Source organism: Bombina bombina, chromosome 6, assembly GCF_027579735.1.
Source record: "Bombina bombina isolate aBomBom1 chromosome 6, aBomBom1.pri, whole genome shotgun sequence".
NCBI classification, from domain to species: Eukaryota; Metazoa; Chordata; class Amphibia; order Anura; family Bombinatoridae; genus Bombina; species Bombina bombina.
In genome coordinates this window covers 761,107,329-761,128,595 of record NC_069504.1, presented here as the reverse complement: position 1 = coordinate 761,128,595, position 21,267 = coordinate 761,107,329, and the positions used below count along the sequence as shown (strand labels likewise).

General features: G+C 39.7%; 1 protein-coding gene across 4 annotated transcripts in view; it reads right to left on the bottom strand.

The window, feature by feature from the left end:
• NSD3 (nuclear receptor binding SET domain protein 3) overlaps positions 1-21,267 on the bottom strand; it is a 1,671,583-nt gene that overhangs the window by 173,895 nt on the left and 1,476,421 nt on the right. For all 4 annotated transcript variants that reach the window (XM_053718034.1, XM_053718036.1, XM_053718037.1 and 1 more), the window contains one exon: positions 16,508-16,614. In XM_053718034.1, the coding sequence (XP_053574009.1) occupies positions 16,508-16,614 (107 nt within the window). The remainder of the gene's footprint in view (positions 1-16,507; positions 16,615-21,267) is intronic.

Genomic DNA, 21,267 nt, shown 5'->3' with positions numbered 1-21,267 from the left:
TCCAAGGTGCTGTCAAAGCATCTATCAGAACCGCTCCCGGATCCCTGGATCTGGATCCGTAGCGAGGAAGTTTGGCGTTCTGGCGAGACGCCATGAGATCTATCTCTGGTTTGCCCCAACGTCGAAGTATTTGGGCAAAGACCTCCGGATGAAGTTCCCACTCCCCCGGATGAAGAGTCTGGCGACTCAAGAAATCCGCCTCCCAGTTCTCCACTCCCGGGATGTGGATTGCTGACAGGTGGCAAGAGTGAGACTCTGCCCAGCGAATTATCTTTGATACTTCTATCATTGCTAGGGAGCTTCTTGTCCCTCCTTGATGGTTGATGTAAGCTACAGTCGTGATGTTGTCCGACTGAAACCTGATGAACCCCCGAGTCTTTAACTGGGGCCAAGCTAGAAGGGCATTGAGAACTGCTCTCAATTCCAGAATGTTTATTGGCAGGAGACTTTCCTCCTGACTCCATTGTCCCTGAGCCTTCAGAGAATTCCAGACAGCGCCCCAACCTAGAAGGCTGGCGTCTGTTGTTACAATTGTCCAGTCCGGCCTGCTGAACGGCATCCCCCTGGACAGATGTGGTCGAGAAAGCCACCATAGAAGAGAGTTTCTGGTCTCTTGATCCAGATTCAGAGTGGGGGACAAATCTGAGTAATCCCCATTCCACTGACTCAGCATGCACAATTGCAGCGGTCTGAGATGTAGGCGTGCAAAGGGTACTATGTCCATTGCTGCTACCATTAAGCCGATCACCTCCATGCATTGAGCTACTGACGGGAGTTGAATGGAATGAAGGACACGGCATGTATTTAGAAGCTTTGTTAATCTGTCTTCTGTCAGATAAATCTTCATTTCTACAGAATCTATAAGAGTCCCCAAGAATGGAACTCTTGTGAGAGGCAAGAGAGAACTCTTCTTTTCGTTCACTTTCCATCCATGCGACCTTAGAAATGCCAGAACTAACTCTGTATGAGACTTGGCAGTTTGAAAGCTTGAAGCTTGTATCAGAATGTCGTCTAGGTACGGAGCTACCGAAATTCCTCGCGGTCTCAGAACCGCTAGAAGGGCACCCAGAACCTTTGTGAAGATTCTTGGAGCCGTAGCCAATCCGAATGGAAGGGCTACAAACTGGTAATGCCTGTCTAAGAAGGCAAACCTTAGATACCGGTAATGATCTTTGTGAATCGGTATGTGAAGGTAAGCATCCTTTAAATCCACTGTGGTCATGTACTGACCCTTTTGGATCATGGGTAAGATTGTCCGAATAGTTTCCATTTTGAACGATGGAACTCTTAGGAATTTGTTTAGGATCTTTAAATCCAAGATTGGCCTGAAAGTTCCCTCTTTTTTGGGAACCACAAACAGGTTTGAGTAAAACCCTTGTCCTTGTTCCGACCGCGGAACCGGATGGATCACTCCCATTAATAATAGATCTTGTACACAGCGTAGAAACGCGTCTTTCTTTATTTGGTTTGTTGACAACCTTGACAGATGAAATCTCCCTCTTGGGGGAGATAATTTGAAGTCTAGAAGGTATCCCTGAGATATGATCTCTAGCGCCCAGGGATCCTGGACATCTCTTGCCCAAGCCTGGGCGAAGAGAGAGAGTCTGCCCCCCACTAGATCCGGTCCCGGATCGGGGGTCCTCGGTTCATGCTGTCTTAGGGGCAGCAGCAGGTTTTCTGGCCTGCTTGCCCTTATTCCAGGACTGGTTAGGTTTCCAGCCTTGTCTGTAACGAGCAACAGCTCCTTCCTGTTTTGGTGCAGTGGAAGTTGATGCTGCACCTGCTTTGAAATTCCGAAAGGGACGAAAATTAGACTGTCTAGCCTTAGCTTTGGCTTTGTCTTGAGGTAGAGCGTGGCCCTTACCTCCTGTAATGTCAGCGATAATTTCTTTCAAACCGGGCCCAAATAAGGTTTGCCCCTTGAAAGGTATATTAAGTAATTTGGACTTAGAAGTTACATCAGCCGACCAGGATTTTAGCCACAGCGCCCTACGTGCCTGAATGGCGAATCCTGAATTCTTAGCCGTAAGTTTGGTTAAATGTACTACGGCCTCCGAAATGAATGAATTAGCTAGTTTAAGGACTCTAAGCCTGTCCGTAATGTCGTCCAGCGTAGCGGAACTAAGGTTCTCTTCCAGAGACTCAATCCAAAATGCTGCCGCAGCCGTAATCGGCGCGATGCATGCAAGGGGTTGCAATATAAAACCTTGTTGAACAAACATTTTCTTAAGGTAACCCTCTAATTTTTTATCCATAGGATCTGAAAAAGCACAGCTATCCTCCACCGGGATAGTGGTGCGCTTAGCTAAAGTAGAAACTGCTCCCTCCACCTTAGGGACCGTCTGCCATAAGTCCCGTGTGGTGGCGTCTATTGGAAACATCTTTCTAAATATTGGAGGGGGTGAGAACGGCACACCGGGTCTATCCCACTCCTTAGTAACAATTTCAGTTAATCTCTTAGGTATAGGAAAAACGTCAGTACTCGCCGGTACCGCAAAGTATTTATCCAACCTACACATTTTCTCTGGTATTGCAACAGTGTTACAATCGTTAAGAGCCGCTAAGACCTCCCCTAGTAATACACGGAGGTTTTCCAATTTAAATTTAAAATTTGAAATATCTGAATCCAATCTGCTTGGATCAGAACCGTCACCTACAGAATGAAGCTCTCCGTCCTCATGCTCTGCAAGCTGTGACGCAGTATCAGACATGGCCCAAGAATTATCAGCGCACTCTGTTCTCACCCCAGAGTGATCACGCTTGCCTCTTAGTTCTGGTAACTTAGCCAAAACTTCAGTCATAACAGTAGCCATATCTTGTAATGTTATCTGTAATGGCTGCCCAGATGTACTAGGCGCCATAATATCACGCACCTCCCGGGCGGGAGACGCAGGTACTGACACGTGAGGCGAGTTAGACGGCATAACTCTCCCCTCGCTGTTTGGTGAAATTTGTTCAATTTGTACAGATTGGCTTTTATTTAAAGTAGCATCAATACAGTTAGTACATAAATTTCTATTGGGCTCCACCTTGGCATTGGAACAAATGACACAGGTATCTTCCTCTGAATCAGACATGTTTAACACACTAGCAATAAACATGCAACTTGGTTACAATCTTATTTAACAAAAACGTACTGTGCCTCAAAGAAGCACTAAACGATTAAATGACAGTTGAAATAATGAACTGAAAAACAGTTATAGCATCACTCTTTAAAAACAACACAACTTGTTAGCAAAGGTTTGTTCCCATTAGTAAAGTAACACTAATTAAATTTTAAACATAAAAATCACAGAGCAACGTTTTAAAACACAGTCACTACATAAGTCTCACAGCTCTGCTGAGAGAATCTACCTCCCTTCAAAGAAGTTTGAAGACCCCTGAGTTCTGTTAGAGATGAACCGGATCATGCAGAAAATACAAGAGTAACTGACTGGAAATTTTTGATGCGTAGCAAAGAGCGCCAAAAACGGCCCCTCCCCCTCACACACAGCAGTGAGAGAGAAACGAAACTGTCATAATCAAAACAAGCAAACTGCCAAGTGGAAAAATAATGCCCAAATATTTATTCACTCAGTACCTCAGAAATGCAAACGATTCTACATTCCAGCAAAAACGTTTAACATGAATTAAATACCTATTAAAAGGTTTAATGTACTTTTACAGAGTAATTCCGGTGAAATACCATCCCCAGAATACTGAAGTGTAGAGTATACATACATGTCATTATAACGGTATGGCAGGATTTTCTCATCAATTCCATTCAGAAAATAAAAACTGCTACATACCTCAATGCAGATTCAACTGCCCGCTGTCCCCTGATCTGAAGCTTTTACCTCCCTCAGATGGCCGAGAAACAGCAATATGATCTTAACTACTCCGGTTAAAATCATAAGAAAAACTCTGGTAGATTCTTCTTCAAACTCTGCCAGAGAAGTAATAACACGCTCCGGTGCTATTGTAAAATAACAAACTTTTGATTGAAGTTATAAAAACTAAGTATAATCACCATAGTCCTCTCACACCTCCTATCTAGTCTTTGGGTGCAAGAGAATGACTGGAGGTGACGTAGAGGGGAGGGGCTATGTAGCAACTCTGCTGGGTGAATCCTCTTGCACTTCCTGTAGGGGAGCAGATAATATCCCAGAAGTAATGATGACCCGTGGACTGATCACACATAACAGAAGAAATGAGAATACGGCACTTGGCTTGTTATAATGTGAGGGTGCAATAATAAGTAGTGTATTAGCCTCAGCCTGCTATATACAACCATCACACACAAATTGCAATACATATATTAGCGCTGCGGAATCTGTTGGCGCTTTCCAAATAACCAATAATAATAATATAAATTTTACAGGTTAAGTAGTGGGAAATCAACAATAGATAGAATATGGAAATATGCAATTATGTAAATTATGTTGAAATAAAAAAACAATTAAGAGCATGATAAGAAATATGAACCATCTCCCAATAATCAGGTACAATTGACATTATGCATAATAACAGCAGCAACATCTATCCAATCCCTTCCATGGGATATACTGTAAAAGCAAGACCCTGGGTGAAAATGAAACATAGCCTAGTTTTTTAAGATCGTAAACAGACACAGTATACGTACAATTAACTTTTTTTCAGAGCAAATTGCATAAACTTGTACTTTAGACCTGCATGATAGAAAAACGAGCAGTTTAAACATGAGGAGGTAAATCACATAAACATATAACTTGTTAACTAAATAACGGGCTCTTTAACTGATGTCTCTGATCAGAGCTAAGTAGCTCCCCACCAAGTTCGTATCTTTGTCCCAAAAGACAAAATCTGCAATACTGGGAGCAGGTAACCTAAGCTCTTTCTGCCCGTCCCTAGTGTAGTAGAGTTACCAGAATAGAGTGGACTGCATACATAGGATTGAAGCCGTTTTATGGCCATAGCCCAATCTCTAAAATCCGTTGCCATACTTGTTCAGATTGCACTCTCAAGACAGTCTAGCCCATACAAGGTAGTGTAGCAGATCCGTTGTAAAGTGTGGGACAGATGTACTACATTTGTATAGATCATTGTACCCATACCCACCACCGTAGCCAGCTCCATGTTTGTCACAGAAGATCTCTCCCAATACGCAGAGGGTCTCCGTTTCTGACTGGTATGTTTAGCTTTCTGTCCGATCAAATCCACTTGTCCCCTCCACAACAGGTTCTTTTTTTACACATGCCCATGGCTCCTGGTGTCTCTCCCGTGTTCAAGATAGGGTTAGCCGGGAGTTGATCAAATACCAGTGGGAGTAAAAAAACGTCAGCATGATCCACTAGTCTCACTTCAGTAGCCCGTATTCCCTCAAAGTCTATATACTCAACACCATCTACCCGGGGCGTGCCAAATGTACAGTCCATAGCGTGTGAGGTCCGGTCTGGCAAAAGCGCACCCGGCATTGAAGCTGTAGCTTTCCCATCTGTTTCCTTAGCGCTAGCCACGATATCCAAGGGAGGTATGTCTGGTGGTACCAGAGCTTGATAAAACTGTTTTATTACCGTGGCGAAATAGTGATGTAGGGTATCCTGCAGTTTAGCCTCCCATGCGTCGACTGTAGCTGTAATTCCCATGTAGGCAGGCATATTGTAGAGGTGAGATGAGTAATATAGTTGTGTTGAGTAGATCTACGGATAGGCCCCAGCCACGTGGTCCAGCTTCAGAACCTAAACAGGTTGCTAAAATGTAAGGTCGCCTTGAAACCTAAGAATCTTGGGAGGTATATCTTCTTAGAGATGTAATAGGGTAAAGTGTATAACTTATTTTCCCCAAAATCAACAAAACAGCCTTAATAATGTAAAATAGAGCCAGGAGCTCTTCACAAACACAACCTGCTGCTACGGCTGTAAGCTCCGCCCCCCTGACACCAGTTTTTAACACATACAAAAATAATAAATTTTCTATATCACCGTTATATAATATTATAAAACAAACAGAACATTAGGATTAAATGGATAAACTTATACTAAAATGGAAGGACATGTACTTCCCAAATTTGACAATAGAGATTATTTTAAAAAGCATAGGAATAGTAGAAAGAGCCACACTGGCAATGACCTTGCGTGAACAGCATATTAAAATAATATGGATGACTTATATTACACCTGAAATAATGTCTAAATTGGGGAAAGATCATAATGAATATAAATGTGAAAAATGTAGAAGGAATAAAGCCAATCTAATTCACTGTCTATGGGAATGCCCAAAATTACAAAGATTTTGGAGAATGGTATCATATTGGGCTAATAAAATTTGTAATGAACAGCTGATACTACAAGCAGAAAACAGAAATGTTCCAGCTGGTGCAAAAAAACCTTTTATTGTGCAAACAGGGATAAGATTTGCACAATAACAGAATTTATGCTTACCTGATAAATTACTTTCTCCAACGGTGTGTCCGGTCCACGGCGTCATCCATTACTTGTGGGAAATGTTCTCCCCCACAGGGAAAGGCAAGGAGAGCACACAGCAAGAGCTGTCCATATAGCTCCCCCTCTGGCTCCGCCCCCCAGTCATTCGACCGACGGTTAGGAGAAAAAGGAGAAACCATAGGGTGCCGTGGTGACTGTAGTGTATAAAGAAAACATTTTTCAACCTGATTAAAAAAACCAGGGCGGGCCGTGGACCGGACACACCGTTGGAGAAAGTAATTTATCAGGTAAGCATAAATTCTGTTTTCTCCAACATTGGTGTGTCCGGTCCACGGCGTCATCCATTACTTGTGGGAACCAATACCAAAACTTTAGAACACGGATGAAGGGAGGGAGCAAATCAGGTTACCTAAACAGAAGGCACCACGGCTTGCAAAACCTTTCTCCCAAAAACAGCCTCCGAAGAAGCAAAAATATCAAATTTGTAGAATTTGGCAAAAGTGTGCAGAGAAGACCAAGTCGCTGCCTTACATATCTGGTCAACAGAAGCCTCGTTCTTATAGGCCCATGTGGAAGCCACAGCCCTAGTAGAGTGAGCTGTGATACGGTCAGGAGGCTGCCGTCCGGCAGTCTCATAAGCCAAGCGGATAATGCTTTTCAGCCAGAAAGAGAGAGAGGTAGCAGTAGCTTTTTGACCTCTCCTCTTACCAGAGTAAACGACAAACAAGGATGAGGTTTGTCTAAAATCTTTTGTTGCTTCTAAATAGAACTTTAAACATCTAAATTGTGTAATAAACGTTCCTTCTTTGAAACTGGATTCGGACACAAAGAAGGAACAACTATTTCCTGGTTGATGTTCTCGTTGGAAACAACTTTTGGAAGAAAACCAGGCTTAGTATGCAAAACGACCTTATCTGAATGGAACACCAGATAGGGTGGATCACACTGCAAAGCAGATAATTCAGAAACTCTTCTAGCAGAAGAAATAGCAACCAAAAACAGAACTTTCCAAGATAGTAACTTAATATCTATGGAATGTAAAGGTTCAAACGGAACCCCTTGAAGAACTGAAAGAACTAAATTTAGACTCCAAGGAGGAGTCATGGGTCTGTAAACAGGCTTGATTCTAACCAAAGCCTGAACAAAAGCTTGTACATCTGGCAAAGCTGCCAGTCGTTTGTGCAACAAGACGGATAATGCAGAAATCTGTCCTTTCAGAGAACTAGCTGACAATCCTTTATCCAAACCTTCTTGGAGAAAGGAGAAAATCTTTGGAATTTTAATCTTACTCCAGGAGAATCCTTTGGATTCACACCAACAGATATATTTTTTCCATATTTTATGGTAAATCCTTCTAGTCACAGGTTTTCTGGCTTGGACCAGAGTATCAATCACAGAATTTGAAAACCCACGCTTGGATAAAATCAAGCGTTCAATTTCCAAGCAGTCAGCTGCAGAGAAACTAGATTGGGATGTTCGAATGGACCTTGTGCTAGGTTGAACGACCAACGCGCCACTAATGCATCCACTAGAGTCGCCTTGGGATCCCTGGATCTGGACCCGTAGCAAGGAATCTTGAAGTTCTGACGGGACGCCATTAGATCCATGTCTGGAATGCCCCATAATTGGGTTAACTGAGCAAAGACCTCCGGATGGAGTTCCCACTCCCCCGGATGGAAAGTCTGACGACTCAAATAGTCCGCCTCCCAGTTGTCTACTCCTGGGATGTGAATAGCAGATAGATGGCAGGAGTGATTCTCTGCCCATTGGATTATCTTGGTTACTTTCTTCATCGCTAGGGAACTCTTTGTTCCCCCCTGATGATTGATGTACGCAACAGTCGTTATGTTGTCCGACTGAAATCTTATGAACCTGGCTTCCGCTAGCTGAGGCCAAGCCAGGAGTGCATTGAATATAGCTCTTAGTTCCAAAATGTTTATCGGGAGAAGTGACTCTTCCCGCGACCATAGGCCCTGAGCTTTCAGAGAGTCCCAGACCGCGCCCCACCCCAAGAGGCTGGCGTCGGTCGTGACAATGACCCACTCCGGTCTGCGGAAACTCATTCCCTGAGACAGGTGATCCTGGGTCAACCACCAGAGAAGTGAGTCCCTGGTTACCTGGTCTACTTGAATTTGGGGAGACAAGTCTGTATAGTCCCCATTCCACTGATTGAGCATGCACAGCTGTAATGGTCTTAGATGAATTCGAGCAAAAGGAACCACATCCATTGCTGCGACCATTAGTCCTATTACTTCCATGCATTGAGCTATGGAGGGTTGAGGAATAGAGTGAAGAACTCGACAAGCTTTTAGAAGCTTTGTCTTTCTGACGTCTGTGAGAAAGATCTTCATTTCCACAGAATCTATTATTGTTCCCAGAAAAGGAACCCTTGTGGACGGTGACAGTGAACTTTTTTCTATGTTCACTTTCCACCCGTGAGATCTGAGAAAAGCCAACACAATGTCTGTATGAGCCCTCGCTTTGGAAAGAGACGACGCTTGGATTAGGATGTCGTCTAGATAAGGTGCTACAGCGATGCCCCTCGGTCTTAGGACCGCTAGAAGGGACCCTAGCACCTTTGTGAAAATTCTGGGAGCGGTGGCTAAACCGAATGGAAGAGCCACAAATTGGTAATGTTTGTCCAGAAAGGCGAACCTCAGGAACTGATGATGAGATTTGTGGATTGGGATATGCAGATACACATCCTTCAGATCCACGGTAGTCAAAAATTGACCCTGCTGGATTGTTGGTAAGATTGTCCGAATGGTTTCCATCTTGAAGGATGGAACTCTGAGGAACTTGTTTAATATCTTTAAATCCAGAATTGGCCTGAAAGTTCCCTCTTTTTTGGGAACCACAAACAGGTTTGAGTAAAACCCTAAACCTTGTTCCCCGGAGGGGACTGGGTTTATCACTCCCATCTTTGATAGGTCTCTTACACAATGTAAGAATGCCTGTTTCTTTATCTGGTCTGAAGATAAGCGAGACAGGTGGAACCTTCCCTTTGGAGCAAGTCCCTTGAATTCTAACAGGTATCAATTGGAAACTATCTCTAGTGCCCAGGGATCCAGAACATCTCTTGCCCAAGCCTGAGCGAAGAGAGATAGTCTGCCCCCTACCAGATCCGGTCCCGGATCGGGGGCTACCCCTTCATGCTGTCTTGGTAGCAGCAGCAGGTTTCTTGGTTTGTTTACCCTTGTTCCAGCCTTGCATGGGCTTCCAAGCGGGTTTGGGCTGGGCCGCGTTACCTTCTTGTCTAGCGGCAGTGGAGTTATTAGCCGGTCCGTTCCTGAAATTGCGAAAGGAACGAAAATTAGACTTGTTCTTAGCCTTAAAAGGCCTATCCTGTGGGAGGGCATGGCCGTTACCCCCAGTGATGTCTGAAATAATTTCCTTCAATTACGGCCCAAAAAGGGTCTTACCCTTGAAAGGAATATTCAGTAACTTAGTCTTTGACGACACGTCTGCCGACCAGGATTTTAGCCAAAGCTCCCTCCGCGCTACTATAGCAAAACCTGAGTTTTTCGCCGCCAATTTCGTTATTTGAAAGGCGGCATCCAATATAAAGGAATTAGCTAACTTTAATGCGTGAATTCTGTCCATGACTTCTTCATAGGAAGTCTCTTTCTGGAGCGACCTTTCTAGTTCTTCGAACCAAAAGGACGCCGCTGAAGTGACAGTAATAACACACGTAGCTGGTTGAAGGATGAACCCTTGCTGAACAAAAATCTTTTTAAGCAATCCTTCCAATTTTTTATCCATAGGATCTTTGAAAGCGCAGCTGTCCTCTATAGGAATAGTTGTGCGCTTCGCTAGTGTTGAAACAGCTCCCTCAACCTTCGGGACCGTTTGCCATGCGTCCCTTCTAGGGTCTACTATGGGAAACATTTTCTTAAATATAGGAGGTGGGGCAAAGGGTACACCTGGCTTCTCCCACTCCTTTTCCACTATGTTCCCTACCCTCTTAGGTATTGGAAAAGCGTCGTCGTGCACAGGGACCTCTAAAAATTTGTCCAATTTGCACAACTTCTCTGGTACTACCATGGAATCACAGTCATCCAGAGTAGCTAATACCTCCTTAAGCAAAGCGCAGAGATGTTCTAGCTTAAACTTAAATGCCACTAGATCAGGTTCTGCCTGTTGAGAAATTTTTCCTGAGTCTGAAATTTCACCCTCAGACAGCCCTTCCCTCACAGCCAATTCCGATTGATGTGAGGGTAAAATAGATAAGGCATCGTCAGCGTCTGATTGTTCATCCTTTTTATCTGTATTTAAAACTGAACAATCACGCTTTCTCTGAAAAACTGTCAGTTTGGATAAAAGATTTGCTATAGAATTATCCACTACTGCTGATAATTGTTGCATAGAAATAAGCACTGCCGCGCTAGGTGTCGCCTGAGCGGGCAAAGCTGGTGTAGACACAGAAGGAGAGGATGTAGAGCTATCCCCACTACCTTCATTAGATAAATCATCTTGGGCAACATTATGAAAAATAACAGAGCTGTCCTGATTTTGTTTGGACGCTATGGCGCAATTATCACAAACACTCGAAGGGGGAACCACATTTGTCTCTATACACACAGAACATAGGTTATCTGATGGAACAGACATGTTAAACAGATTTAGGCAGGCAAACAATGCAATAAAAACGATTTTAAACAAAAACTTTACTGTCTCTTTAAATAAAATGACACATTTATTTCTGAATGTTCAAAAAACTATGAAGGCAATATCCGATTTTTCTGAAATTTGGACCCCAGTGTCTTAATGCTTAGAAAGTATTGCACAGCAAATATGGAGACTCTAGCTCTTAAAACAAGCAAACCAGAGCTAATTGTTGGATTTAACCATTTTTACACACCACAATCCCAGCTACAGCCTTGCTGCAGCTTTTTACCTTCCTTAGGGGTCACCATTCACAGAAAAAAGCCTTTTGGAGTCACTTTCTGAACCACAGGACCCTCTCACATGAATCTGCATGCACTGCCTTGAAATTCAACTGCACAGCTGAAGTGCCAAAATGAGGCTTCCTCCCTCAGCACACTAGAGTGAAGGGGCCTTCCTGACTAGATTTAGGTGTCTAAAACAAGCCAGATCAATAAAAAACGTTCCCAAGTGTATGTGAGCTTATAAAATATTTCAAATGGTATAATATTGTAATAAAAACCAATTGATTTAGCCCCTAACAGTGTCTACCAGCATAAAAAACAAAAAGGGGAAGCCTGTTATCTTTTTTGCTGAGGTGAAAGAAAAATGGCTTACCGTTTCCCCTGAGGGGAAAAAAGACTGTCATCTAGCATTAGCCTGTGTTGTTAGAAGGAGACTAGTCATACCTGAAGCAGATGAGTCTGCAAACTGTTACCCCCAACTGAAGTTCTCTTGTTTCAACAGTCCTGAGTGGTAACAGTAATGGATTTTAGTTACTTGTGCTAAAATCATAGCCCTCTTAAACAGAAATCTTCATCACTTTTCTGTTATAGAGTAAATAGTACAAGCCAGCACTATTTTAAAATAACAAACTCTTGATAGAAGAATAAAAAACTACAACTAACACCACAAACTCCTCGCCATCCCCGTGGTAGATGCTACTTGTTCAGAGCGGCAAGGAGAATGACTGGGGGGCGGAGCCAGAGGGGGAGCTATATGGACAGCTCTTGCTGTGTGCTCTCCTTGCCTTTCCCTGTGGGGGAGAACATTTCCCACAAGTAATGGATGACGCCGTGGACCGGACACACCAATGTTGGAGAAAAAAGGTTTTTTTGCACCAGCTGGAACATTTCTGTTTTCTTCATATTGATGCTGGGTTTGGTGAACCTGTTCCTGGCTGTGCAGTGAGTGCTGTGTTTCATGCTACATTGTTGCAATACTACAAGCAGACCATGTTATATTCTTAAGTTTAAAAAAAAACAGAAGCCATACAATGTAAAATTTTCCTCTCAATGCTAATTATACTAAGTAGGAATTTGATCCTAAAAGGATGGAAGAGCGAATGAGCACCATCACTTAAAGCACTGAAAAATATAGTGCAGAAACAATTTTTGATTTAACAAAATGACATTTGGTATAACTTAGAGGTAAATGTCGGTAGGTTCTTTGAAAAATGGAAATTTTGGATTAAGATACAAGATAGAGTCAAAACGAACTTATCGCAAGGTTCGAAAATACTACATACATAATGGAAAGTAGGTTGAGAGAGGAGTGGCTATGAAATGGGTAGGAGGGGTGAAAGATAATTTAACTAGAATTTATGTTTCCTTTTTCTTTTTTCACCTCTCCACTGCTTATGTCTCAATCAGTGATAAAGAGGGTAAAAACTGCTTGAAAGTAATATTGCAAATTTGTTTGTTTATTTGTTTGTGATCTTTGACAAAATACAAGTCTATATACTTATGTTAAAATATCAATAAAAAATATAATGTAAAAAAAGAACAAAGAAATAAATATTTGTTTCAATTAAAAAAAGGCAAGTTATTTCAAAGAGAAGCATATGCCAAGAGACATGATGTCTGAGTAGTTCTTTTGATGAATTATCAGATTCAGAAAGGCCAGTTTGGAAGAAATGACTAAGTGTCACCTAGGTATTAAATTGCCCCTGCCGTGTTGAATCCACAAATTCTAGACATGACGTCTAGATGAAAGAAAATAAATAAATAAAAATGGCTAAACAGAAACACGTTACATTGTAGCTGTTTAAATTCATTTTTGAAATACAACTGGTATAATTTTAAATACTGTATAAAAATGTATAATTCTCAAACATTAAATATATGCCTCAGACTGTATTAAAGGTCTATATATGGATCTGGGGAAATGCAATTCAGACTGTAATAGATTAAATTACAATTGTAATAATCCCATTTTGAAATATATAACATAGCTTTGTTTTTCTATCTTCCAGATGGGGCTAATAGATGCTGATACAGGATTGCCTGCATGGGGTGACCTAATTCATACCATATGGTTATGCACTAAATGTTTATGAAACTTTAAATACATCTATTAAAATATAATAAACTGAATGTATAGGAATTACTTTGATGTGATATGACTATAATAATCATGTGTTTGATCTCAAATTGTACATTTTCAATTGTGCTAAATGGGATGTATGGACTAACCAAAGAAGATTATTGATACTAGGAATTATAATGTGTTGAATGTAAACAATATAGGGAAATATTTGGATTGTAGCAATAATTAATGGTGAGACTGTATTTGTGGTTGTCTGCTGCCAACGATGGCCTAAATCCAGCATTTGGCTGTTAAAAATGAAATTTCCCAGTAACCAATCAGGGACAAGCTTCTGAAGGGCCTATCAAAATCTTGTGGGAATGATATAAAGAAACGGGGGAGGAAATTGTTATTCTTGGAATAAAGGTCCAGACTCACTGCACAAAAAGACAGACTAAAAGAAGCATTAACTTTTGGAGAGAAAATACATAGGCTTTGGTGCTAAGCATATTCTCTGCCATTTTTGGGGACACTTTCTTGAACAAAGGAAGATTAACAATTCTTGAAGTCTATACCTGTGCCCATTGTGAGTAAACCCTTCACAGACGACTAAGAAGAAACTCTGGAATATGAAACATTGATTTAATTATTTGGGTAAAGTATATCATTTGATATTTTAAAGCAAATACATTCATTATTGCTAATTGCAGTTAGTAAATTTAAAAGGGCACTTAGTATTTTAACTTGCATTCATAATCATGTGTGGTTTAAAACTAATCATTAATGCTAAGTAAATTTATATATTTTATAATGTGTCTTAATTGTAAAAAATTAAAGGGACAGTCAACACTGATGAAAACTTTATCCCATACCTTAGATCAACCAAAAAAAAAAAAGAGCCTGCACTGCATCCCATCTTCAATAACACTAATGTTAGGTGGCTAATCTTCAATGAACATTTAGTTAACAGCGGCAGATATGGCCGTCAAACTCCTCCCCCTGTTAAGTAGGAAGCTTCTTGTTTTAAATCCATACTCGTTCACAGGGACACTGTTCTATTTCTAATGCGCACGCTTGCTATTAGAAATAGAGCAGTGTCTCCGTGAACGCAGCTAAAGAATCTAGCTGAGGATTTGATTCTCATTGGCAGAAGCCTCCTACGTAACAGGGGGAGGAGTTTGGCGGCCATATCTGCCATTGTTAACTAAATGTTCATTGAAGATTAGCCACCTAACGTTAGTGTTATTGAACATGGGATGCGGTGCAGGCTCTTTTTTTTGGTTGATCTAAGGTATGGGATAACGTTTTCATGGGTGTTGACTGTCCCTTTAAGAATTTATTTCAGCTCAGATAAATTGGCATAGGAGTTGGTTGTTTGCACAAATAATATATACAATTTCTGATGTTTTAAAGGATCAATTGTGGCTAAATAGCTTAAGTATATTTGTCTGGAAATTAACAAACCATACCTTGGCATCTCATTGTAATATTTAAATGCAACTCTGATTTGGGAGATTATTGTGAATAAGGTAATTTTTATGATCTTTGTATAGAATATTGTAACAGCATAAATGTGTATAGTTTGATTCATAACCTGGTTCCTATAAATATAATTCAATGTGTCTATAAATTTTAACTAATATAAAGAATTTAAGAATTTACATTAATTTTAATTGTTTTGGTATATGCATTTTATTGGGGGTTTGTTTTAAAGAATAATTATTAAATATATTGTATTATAACCTGACCATATACTGACATTACTCTTCATCAAGGAGGCAAAAAAAAAAAAAGACTCAGGATCATGGGAAGTGGGAGGGATTTAAAGCTCTGGTAAGTTGAGTGTATTTTGCCTCCTCCTTGTTGATGGAAATATTCTCAAGTGATCACTTGTGAACTAATCATCTGATAAAAGAAAAGGAACCATAAGTTCTTTGTTGATATCATCTGTAGATACTACCTCGGGAAGAAAGGAATAATTTGCTTGAAGAACAGCCTTGTCCTGATAAAAATCAACAAAGGAGGTTTGCAAGAGAAGGATGAAAGCTCAGAAAAAGAACCCTCCAATAGAAAAGTTGAAGGTCTAAACCATGCATAGATTAAAATGGAGGAGTTTGAAGAGTCTGAAAAGCAGATTTAGGTTATACGGAGGAGTAACTGGTCAAATCACCGGTATAATTCTGATAAACAAAGGAAAGGTTATTAGGAAATTTGGTTAATATGACCCTTAAGAGAACTGGAAGAAAAGCACTTTTGCAGAAATTCCTGCAGAAACGGAAGAACTCTAGGAATTCTCCAAGTCTGTCTAGGATTGGACACACACTTAGCATGAGATACATAGCTGAGCAAGGGGACTCAATTGAATAACCTTAAAAAGTAAACACAATTTGGAAGGGTTTAAACTATAAGTAAATCGCCCCTCCAAAGGATGAGCTAATGGACCAGGGACCTGAGATTCACCAATCTGCTCCATAAGAGTAGTTTGAGATAAGGAACACAGTAAGGAAAATGACACAAAGTACAGATGTTACCCACTAATAATTAATAAGGTACAATGTAAAATTGAGAACTCCCTGTTAGGGTATACAGTGATGTATACTGAGGTATAAGTGCCCTTTAAGTAACTATAACTAATAGCACTAGGAAACAAACAAACAACAACAACAGCGAGTTAAATTAACTATACAAAAAATATTTTAATAAGCTCTGATATGATCAGAAAGTCTCACTGCCTGGGTGAAATCTCCTGTCTTCCCCTTTTTCCTTCATAGGCACTTGGGGGGGGGGGTAAACTAGGTTTAAGAGGTTATAGAACCCCTATCAACAAGATGTAGGGATTCTGGGAGAGTTGGAGGGATTATGATTAAAGTGTTTTTTCCTTCTCCTAGTGGACTGGGGTGTAATACCACATGACAAACTTGTGGACTCTCTTTTTCCAAGTATGGACTCAATAAAAAATGTTTTCTGTGTGGAAAAAAAGAAAGCACATCCTATCCACAGCTAAAACAAAATAAACAGAAATATGTTTCACTCTAATTAAAAGACTCACAGCTAAAACAAAACAAACAGAAATATGTTTTACTCTAATGAAAAGATGGTGTATTTCTGTACTGAATGATTAAAGCAAAACAAGAATATGAAAACACATCACTTACCTTTGGGCGTACTCCCAAAAACCCGCTACAGTTATCTGCCCCACAATGACATTCTGTCCGACCATTCCCAAGACAGTCCAGATTGTAATTAAATGTTAGCTCAGTACCTAAAAGCATAAAGAGGATAAGCAACTACATATCCAGTATCAATCACTAACAAATATGTAGAATTAGAAAATACATAGAGGTGTACCACATTTTATTGTGCTTTGCTTTATTGTTCTTCACAGATATTGCATTTTTTTTTACAAATTGGAGGTTTATGGCAACCCTGCATTGAGCAAGTCTATCGGTGCCATTTTTCCAACATATATAAACACACACACACACATATATATATATATATATATATATATATTCAGAAAGAAACAGCAGCATCACAGGATTTTTACTAAGCATATGTCAAATTTATTGACGCTTCGGGGAGTAAACAATCCCCTTCTATCAGCTGAAGCCCAGCGAATCATGTCCGCTCGACATCGCTAAATGCCGACAGCATATGCTGTTGGAATTTATCATTGCACAAGCATTTTTAGTGAAATGCTTGTGCGATGCCGCTCACTGACGGCCAATTGACCGATAGCAGTGGCTTTCAATCATCCTGTTTGTAGGTTATGGAGAAGAGGTCTTATAACCGCTGCTTCTTAACTACTTTTTCAGGCGAGAATGAAACGATGGGCCTACGAAGCAGCATCCGCTGCTTCATAAAAGGAGCCCATAATGTTTATTTAAACTCTGGTGCAGGGTAGCTGGCCAGGATTCTTGTAGTTAGCAATGTTGAACTGTTTAGTTAGGCTCCTAAAAGGGAGTTTTTATTTTGGTGTTTACCTGTTTTCATTTGTTTTGTTGTGATTTAAAGGGACAGTAAACCCACACTTTTATGTTATAATAAAAAGAATAAAATTCTGCAACTACTGCCTTGTCACAACACACACACATATATATATATATATATATATATATATATATATATAAATCAATGTAAATATTTGCATAGGAAATTAGTACATTTAGGCAAGTATCCCCGCTTGCTTTCCCCCAGAAATTCTTAATATACAATGTTTCCAATGCACAAGAGAATTGTGGGTAAGATATGCAAATTAGATATGCAAATTCTCAGTTTTTTTGCTTCAAAAATACTGTTTTGACACAGCGATCCTTTTAAACAGGAATATGACAGCAAACCAGAAATCACTCACTAGACAAGCCTGTTTCGTTCTTTTTGGAACTCATCAGTAGGAGATAGATTTCTGGTTGCTGCATTGGAAAAGCTATTTTCATGGTTAAACCAAAATTCATTAAAATTATGGGGGGAGATAAATATTTTACATTGATTTAATTTTGAGACATGGAGGATTTTAATTTCAGTTTTTTATCTCCCCCCATAATTTTAATGAATTTTGGTTTAACCACGAAAATAGCTTTTCCAATGCAGCAGCCAGAAATCTATCTCCTACTGATGAGTTCCAAAAAGAACGAAACAGGCTTGTCTAGTGAGTGATTTCTGGTTTGCTGTCATATTCCTGTTTAAAAGGTTCGCTGTGTCAAAACAGTATTTTTGAAGCAAAAAAATGAGAATTTGCATATCTAATTTGCATATCTTACCCACAATTCTCTTGTGCATTGGAAACATTGTATATTAAGAATTTCTGGGGGAAAGCAAGCGGGGATACTTGCCTAAATGTACTAATTTCCTATGCAAATATTTACATTGATTTAATTTTGAGACATGGAGGATTTTAATTTCAGTTTTTTATCTCCCCCCATAATTTTAATGAATTTTGGTTTAACCATGAAAATAGCTTTTCCAATGCAGCAACCAGAAATCTATCTCCTACTGATGAGTTCCAAAAAGAACGAAACAGGCTTGTCTAGTGAGTGATTTCTGGTTTGCTGTCATACTCCTGTTTAAAAGGATTGCTGTGTCAAAACCGTATTTTTGAAGCAAAAAAACTGAGAATTTGCATATCTAATTTGCATATCTTACCCACAATTCTCTTGTGCATTGGAAACATTGTATATTAAGAATTTCTGGGGGAAAGCAAGCGGGGATACTTGCCTAAATGTACTAATTTCCTATTCAAATATTTACATATATATATATATATATATCTCATTTTGCTCAGAAGAGCACTCACAGGCGTTTTTTTTATTAATCCAATAAATTATTTTTATTTTTAATACATCAAGTTTTCAATTTGATAGTCATAGTCAACGTTTCGGCCCCTATTTGGCCCAAATAGGGGACGAAACTATGACTATCAAATTATATTAAAAGTTACTTATTGGATTGATAAAAAAAAACGCCTTTGAGTTCCCTTGGGAGAAAAAGGTTATACATACACATTATTGAAGATAGCACCCAGGTTCTGAATACACCTGATTGGATGGAGTGCTAGGCTAATTGATTAATAGAACTATATATATTCTGTGTGTATATATATATATATATATATATAAACACACACACTCATATTATATACAAAACACACAGAAAAAACATTGCGACTCTCTAAAAGCTCAGATTATGGTTATCATTTTTTAACAATACTGTATGTTTTTTTAAGACATAATGCTATTGCACATTGTATAGACTACAGCATAGTGTAAACATAACATATATACTCTGGGAAACCAAAAAATGCGTGACTCGCTCTATTGCGATATTCACTTTATAGCGGTGTTCTGGAACCAAAATCACAATATCTACGAGGTGCACCTGTACATACCAATTTTTGCAGAGAGAAATTATAGATTACAGAGAGATGGGAATTTTTTTTTTTAAAATCAAAGTTTTTTATTGAGGTATTTCAACAGCAGGTATCTTACATCACTTGACAGGCTCATGATGTATCACAACATACATATAAATGATAATAATAAACAGTCATCACACAAGTATCTCAATTACTAACATCCTGCACAAGTAACACTAAGTCAAAGCGTGTACATATTCTCTTATGAGAGAAATGATAAGTATACAATAAAGTGAGACCTAGTACAATAAAAATACTTTGTTTCCATTTAGTTACTCATAAAACTTAGCTTATTCACTTTTTCCCTGAAAAACTTAAACACCTCTTAGAATGATAACTTATATACTGTGATAAAACTTGTACTCTCACAATCATTGTAACAATAAGGAAAATCTAATAAGTTGCTGTTAGAAAAACATTTTTACAATTAAGTCATAAGGTTTTAGGTCTGACTCCAAATAATTAACTGGTAACTAACACTAAGTTATGAAGTTTTCCATAAGTTCAGAGGGAGAAGAAAGGGAATCTTAGGGGTAAGGATAGGGGAGAGAGGAAAAAAAATGGGGGTAATTTTTCATCTTTTTCATCATAAAACTCTGACCACCTTTCCCATATTTTAATATGTAGGTCAATTTTCCATATCAGGTTAAAGACATAAGCTTCCATCTTTTTCATATATGTGAGTTGATATATAACACTCTGGATAGTGGGAGGAGAGGTCTGTCTCCACCTCCTAGCAATTGCTAATTTGACTGCTGTAAAAAAGAAAATAAGGAAGATTTTCCTCAGCTGAGTCAATCTGGGAAAGCGTTGATGTAACAGGTCAACCCCGTTGGTATAAAAGGTAAGTTGTAACTAAGGTCTCCCAATAGCCCCATACAGGTTTTCCAAAAGAGTCTAATCTTAGGGCATTCCCACCACATGTGCTTCCAGGAACCTAATTGACCACATCCTCTACAGCATAATGGGGATACGTCAGCATAAAATTGATTTAAACGTTTGGGTACCAAGTGCCATCTATGTACTACTTTATAATGCACCTCCCACAGGGTGGAGCAGTGAAGAAATTTCTTGGATAGCTCTATTTCCCCAAGCCACATCTTAAGTTCAAAAGTCTCCCTTAGGTCTCTTTCCCAAGCTACCTGTGTGCTTTGTTAAAGGCTTTGTTAAAGGCTGGCCGTCCATAATACAAGAGTAGAGGTACGACAACATTCCCCTAGGTTTACTATCCGTCAACCAGCATGTTTCCCAAAGTGTTTTTTCTCTCATCTCATTATTCAGCAGACCCCAATTCCGTATAAAGCTTAGTAGTCTAAATGTTTCGAAGCGAAACTTACTAGGAATATGGTGTTCAGTCATGAAAGTACTAAGTGATGTCCGTTCAGGGCCTTCATATAAATCCCTTACTGTCAAGTCTCCTAGGTCTAACCATATTTTCATGTGTGAGTCCCTGAGGCACCAGGCTACGCTCGTAAGAGTGTGAATTGGTGATGGGTGTGGAACTATATGCTCTTGATGTCTGTTGTTATCCCAGAATTTAAGAGCATCCAGAATGATAGGTTAGGTCAATCCCAGACTATCCCGATAGTATGGTGGTATCCAAATAAGATCCGATAGACTCATATTATTGGTATGAGGTCCCTCTCTACTTCCCTCCATCTGTGGTCAGAGTCTGCAGTACTCCACCCATAATATGAGTGAGCCTAGCCGTGTCGTGATATGCCAATATATTTGGCAAAGCTAGCCCTCCTTGTTTAATCCCTCTCTGTAGAATGTGACCAGAAACCCTCGGTTTCCTGCCCTTTAAAAATATATGAAGACACCATACATTGTAGTCTGTTGAGAATTAATCTTGGAACTTGAAAATAGGAATGCACCGAAAAATATATGTAACTTTTGGTAGGAACGACATCTTTATTGCTGCTATCCTACCTGACCATGAGATTTCTGAAAACTCCCATGATTCTAATATTTTTTTAAATTCCTGTATTCTGTCAGTGAAGT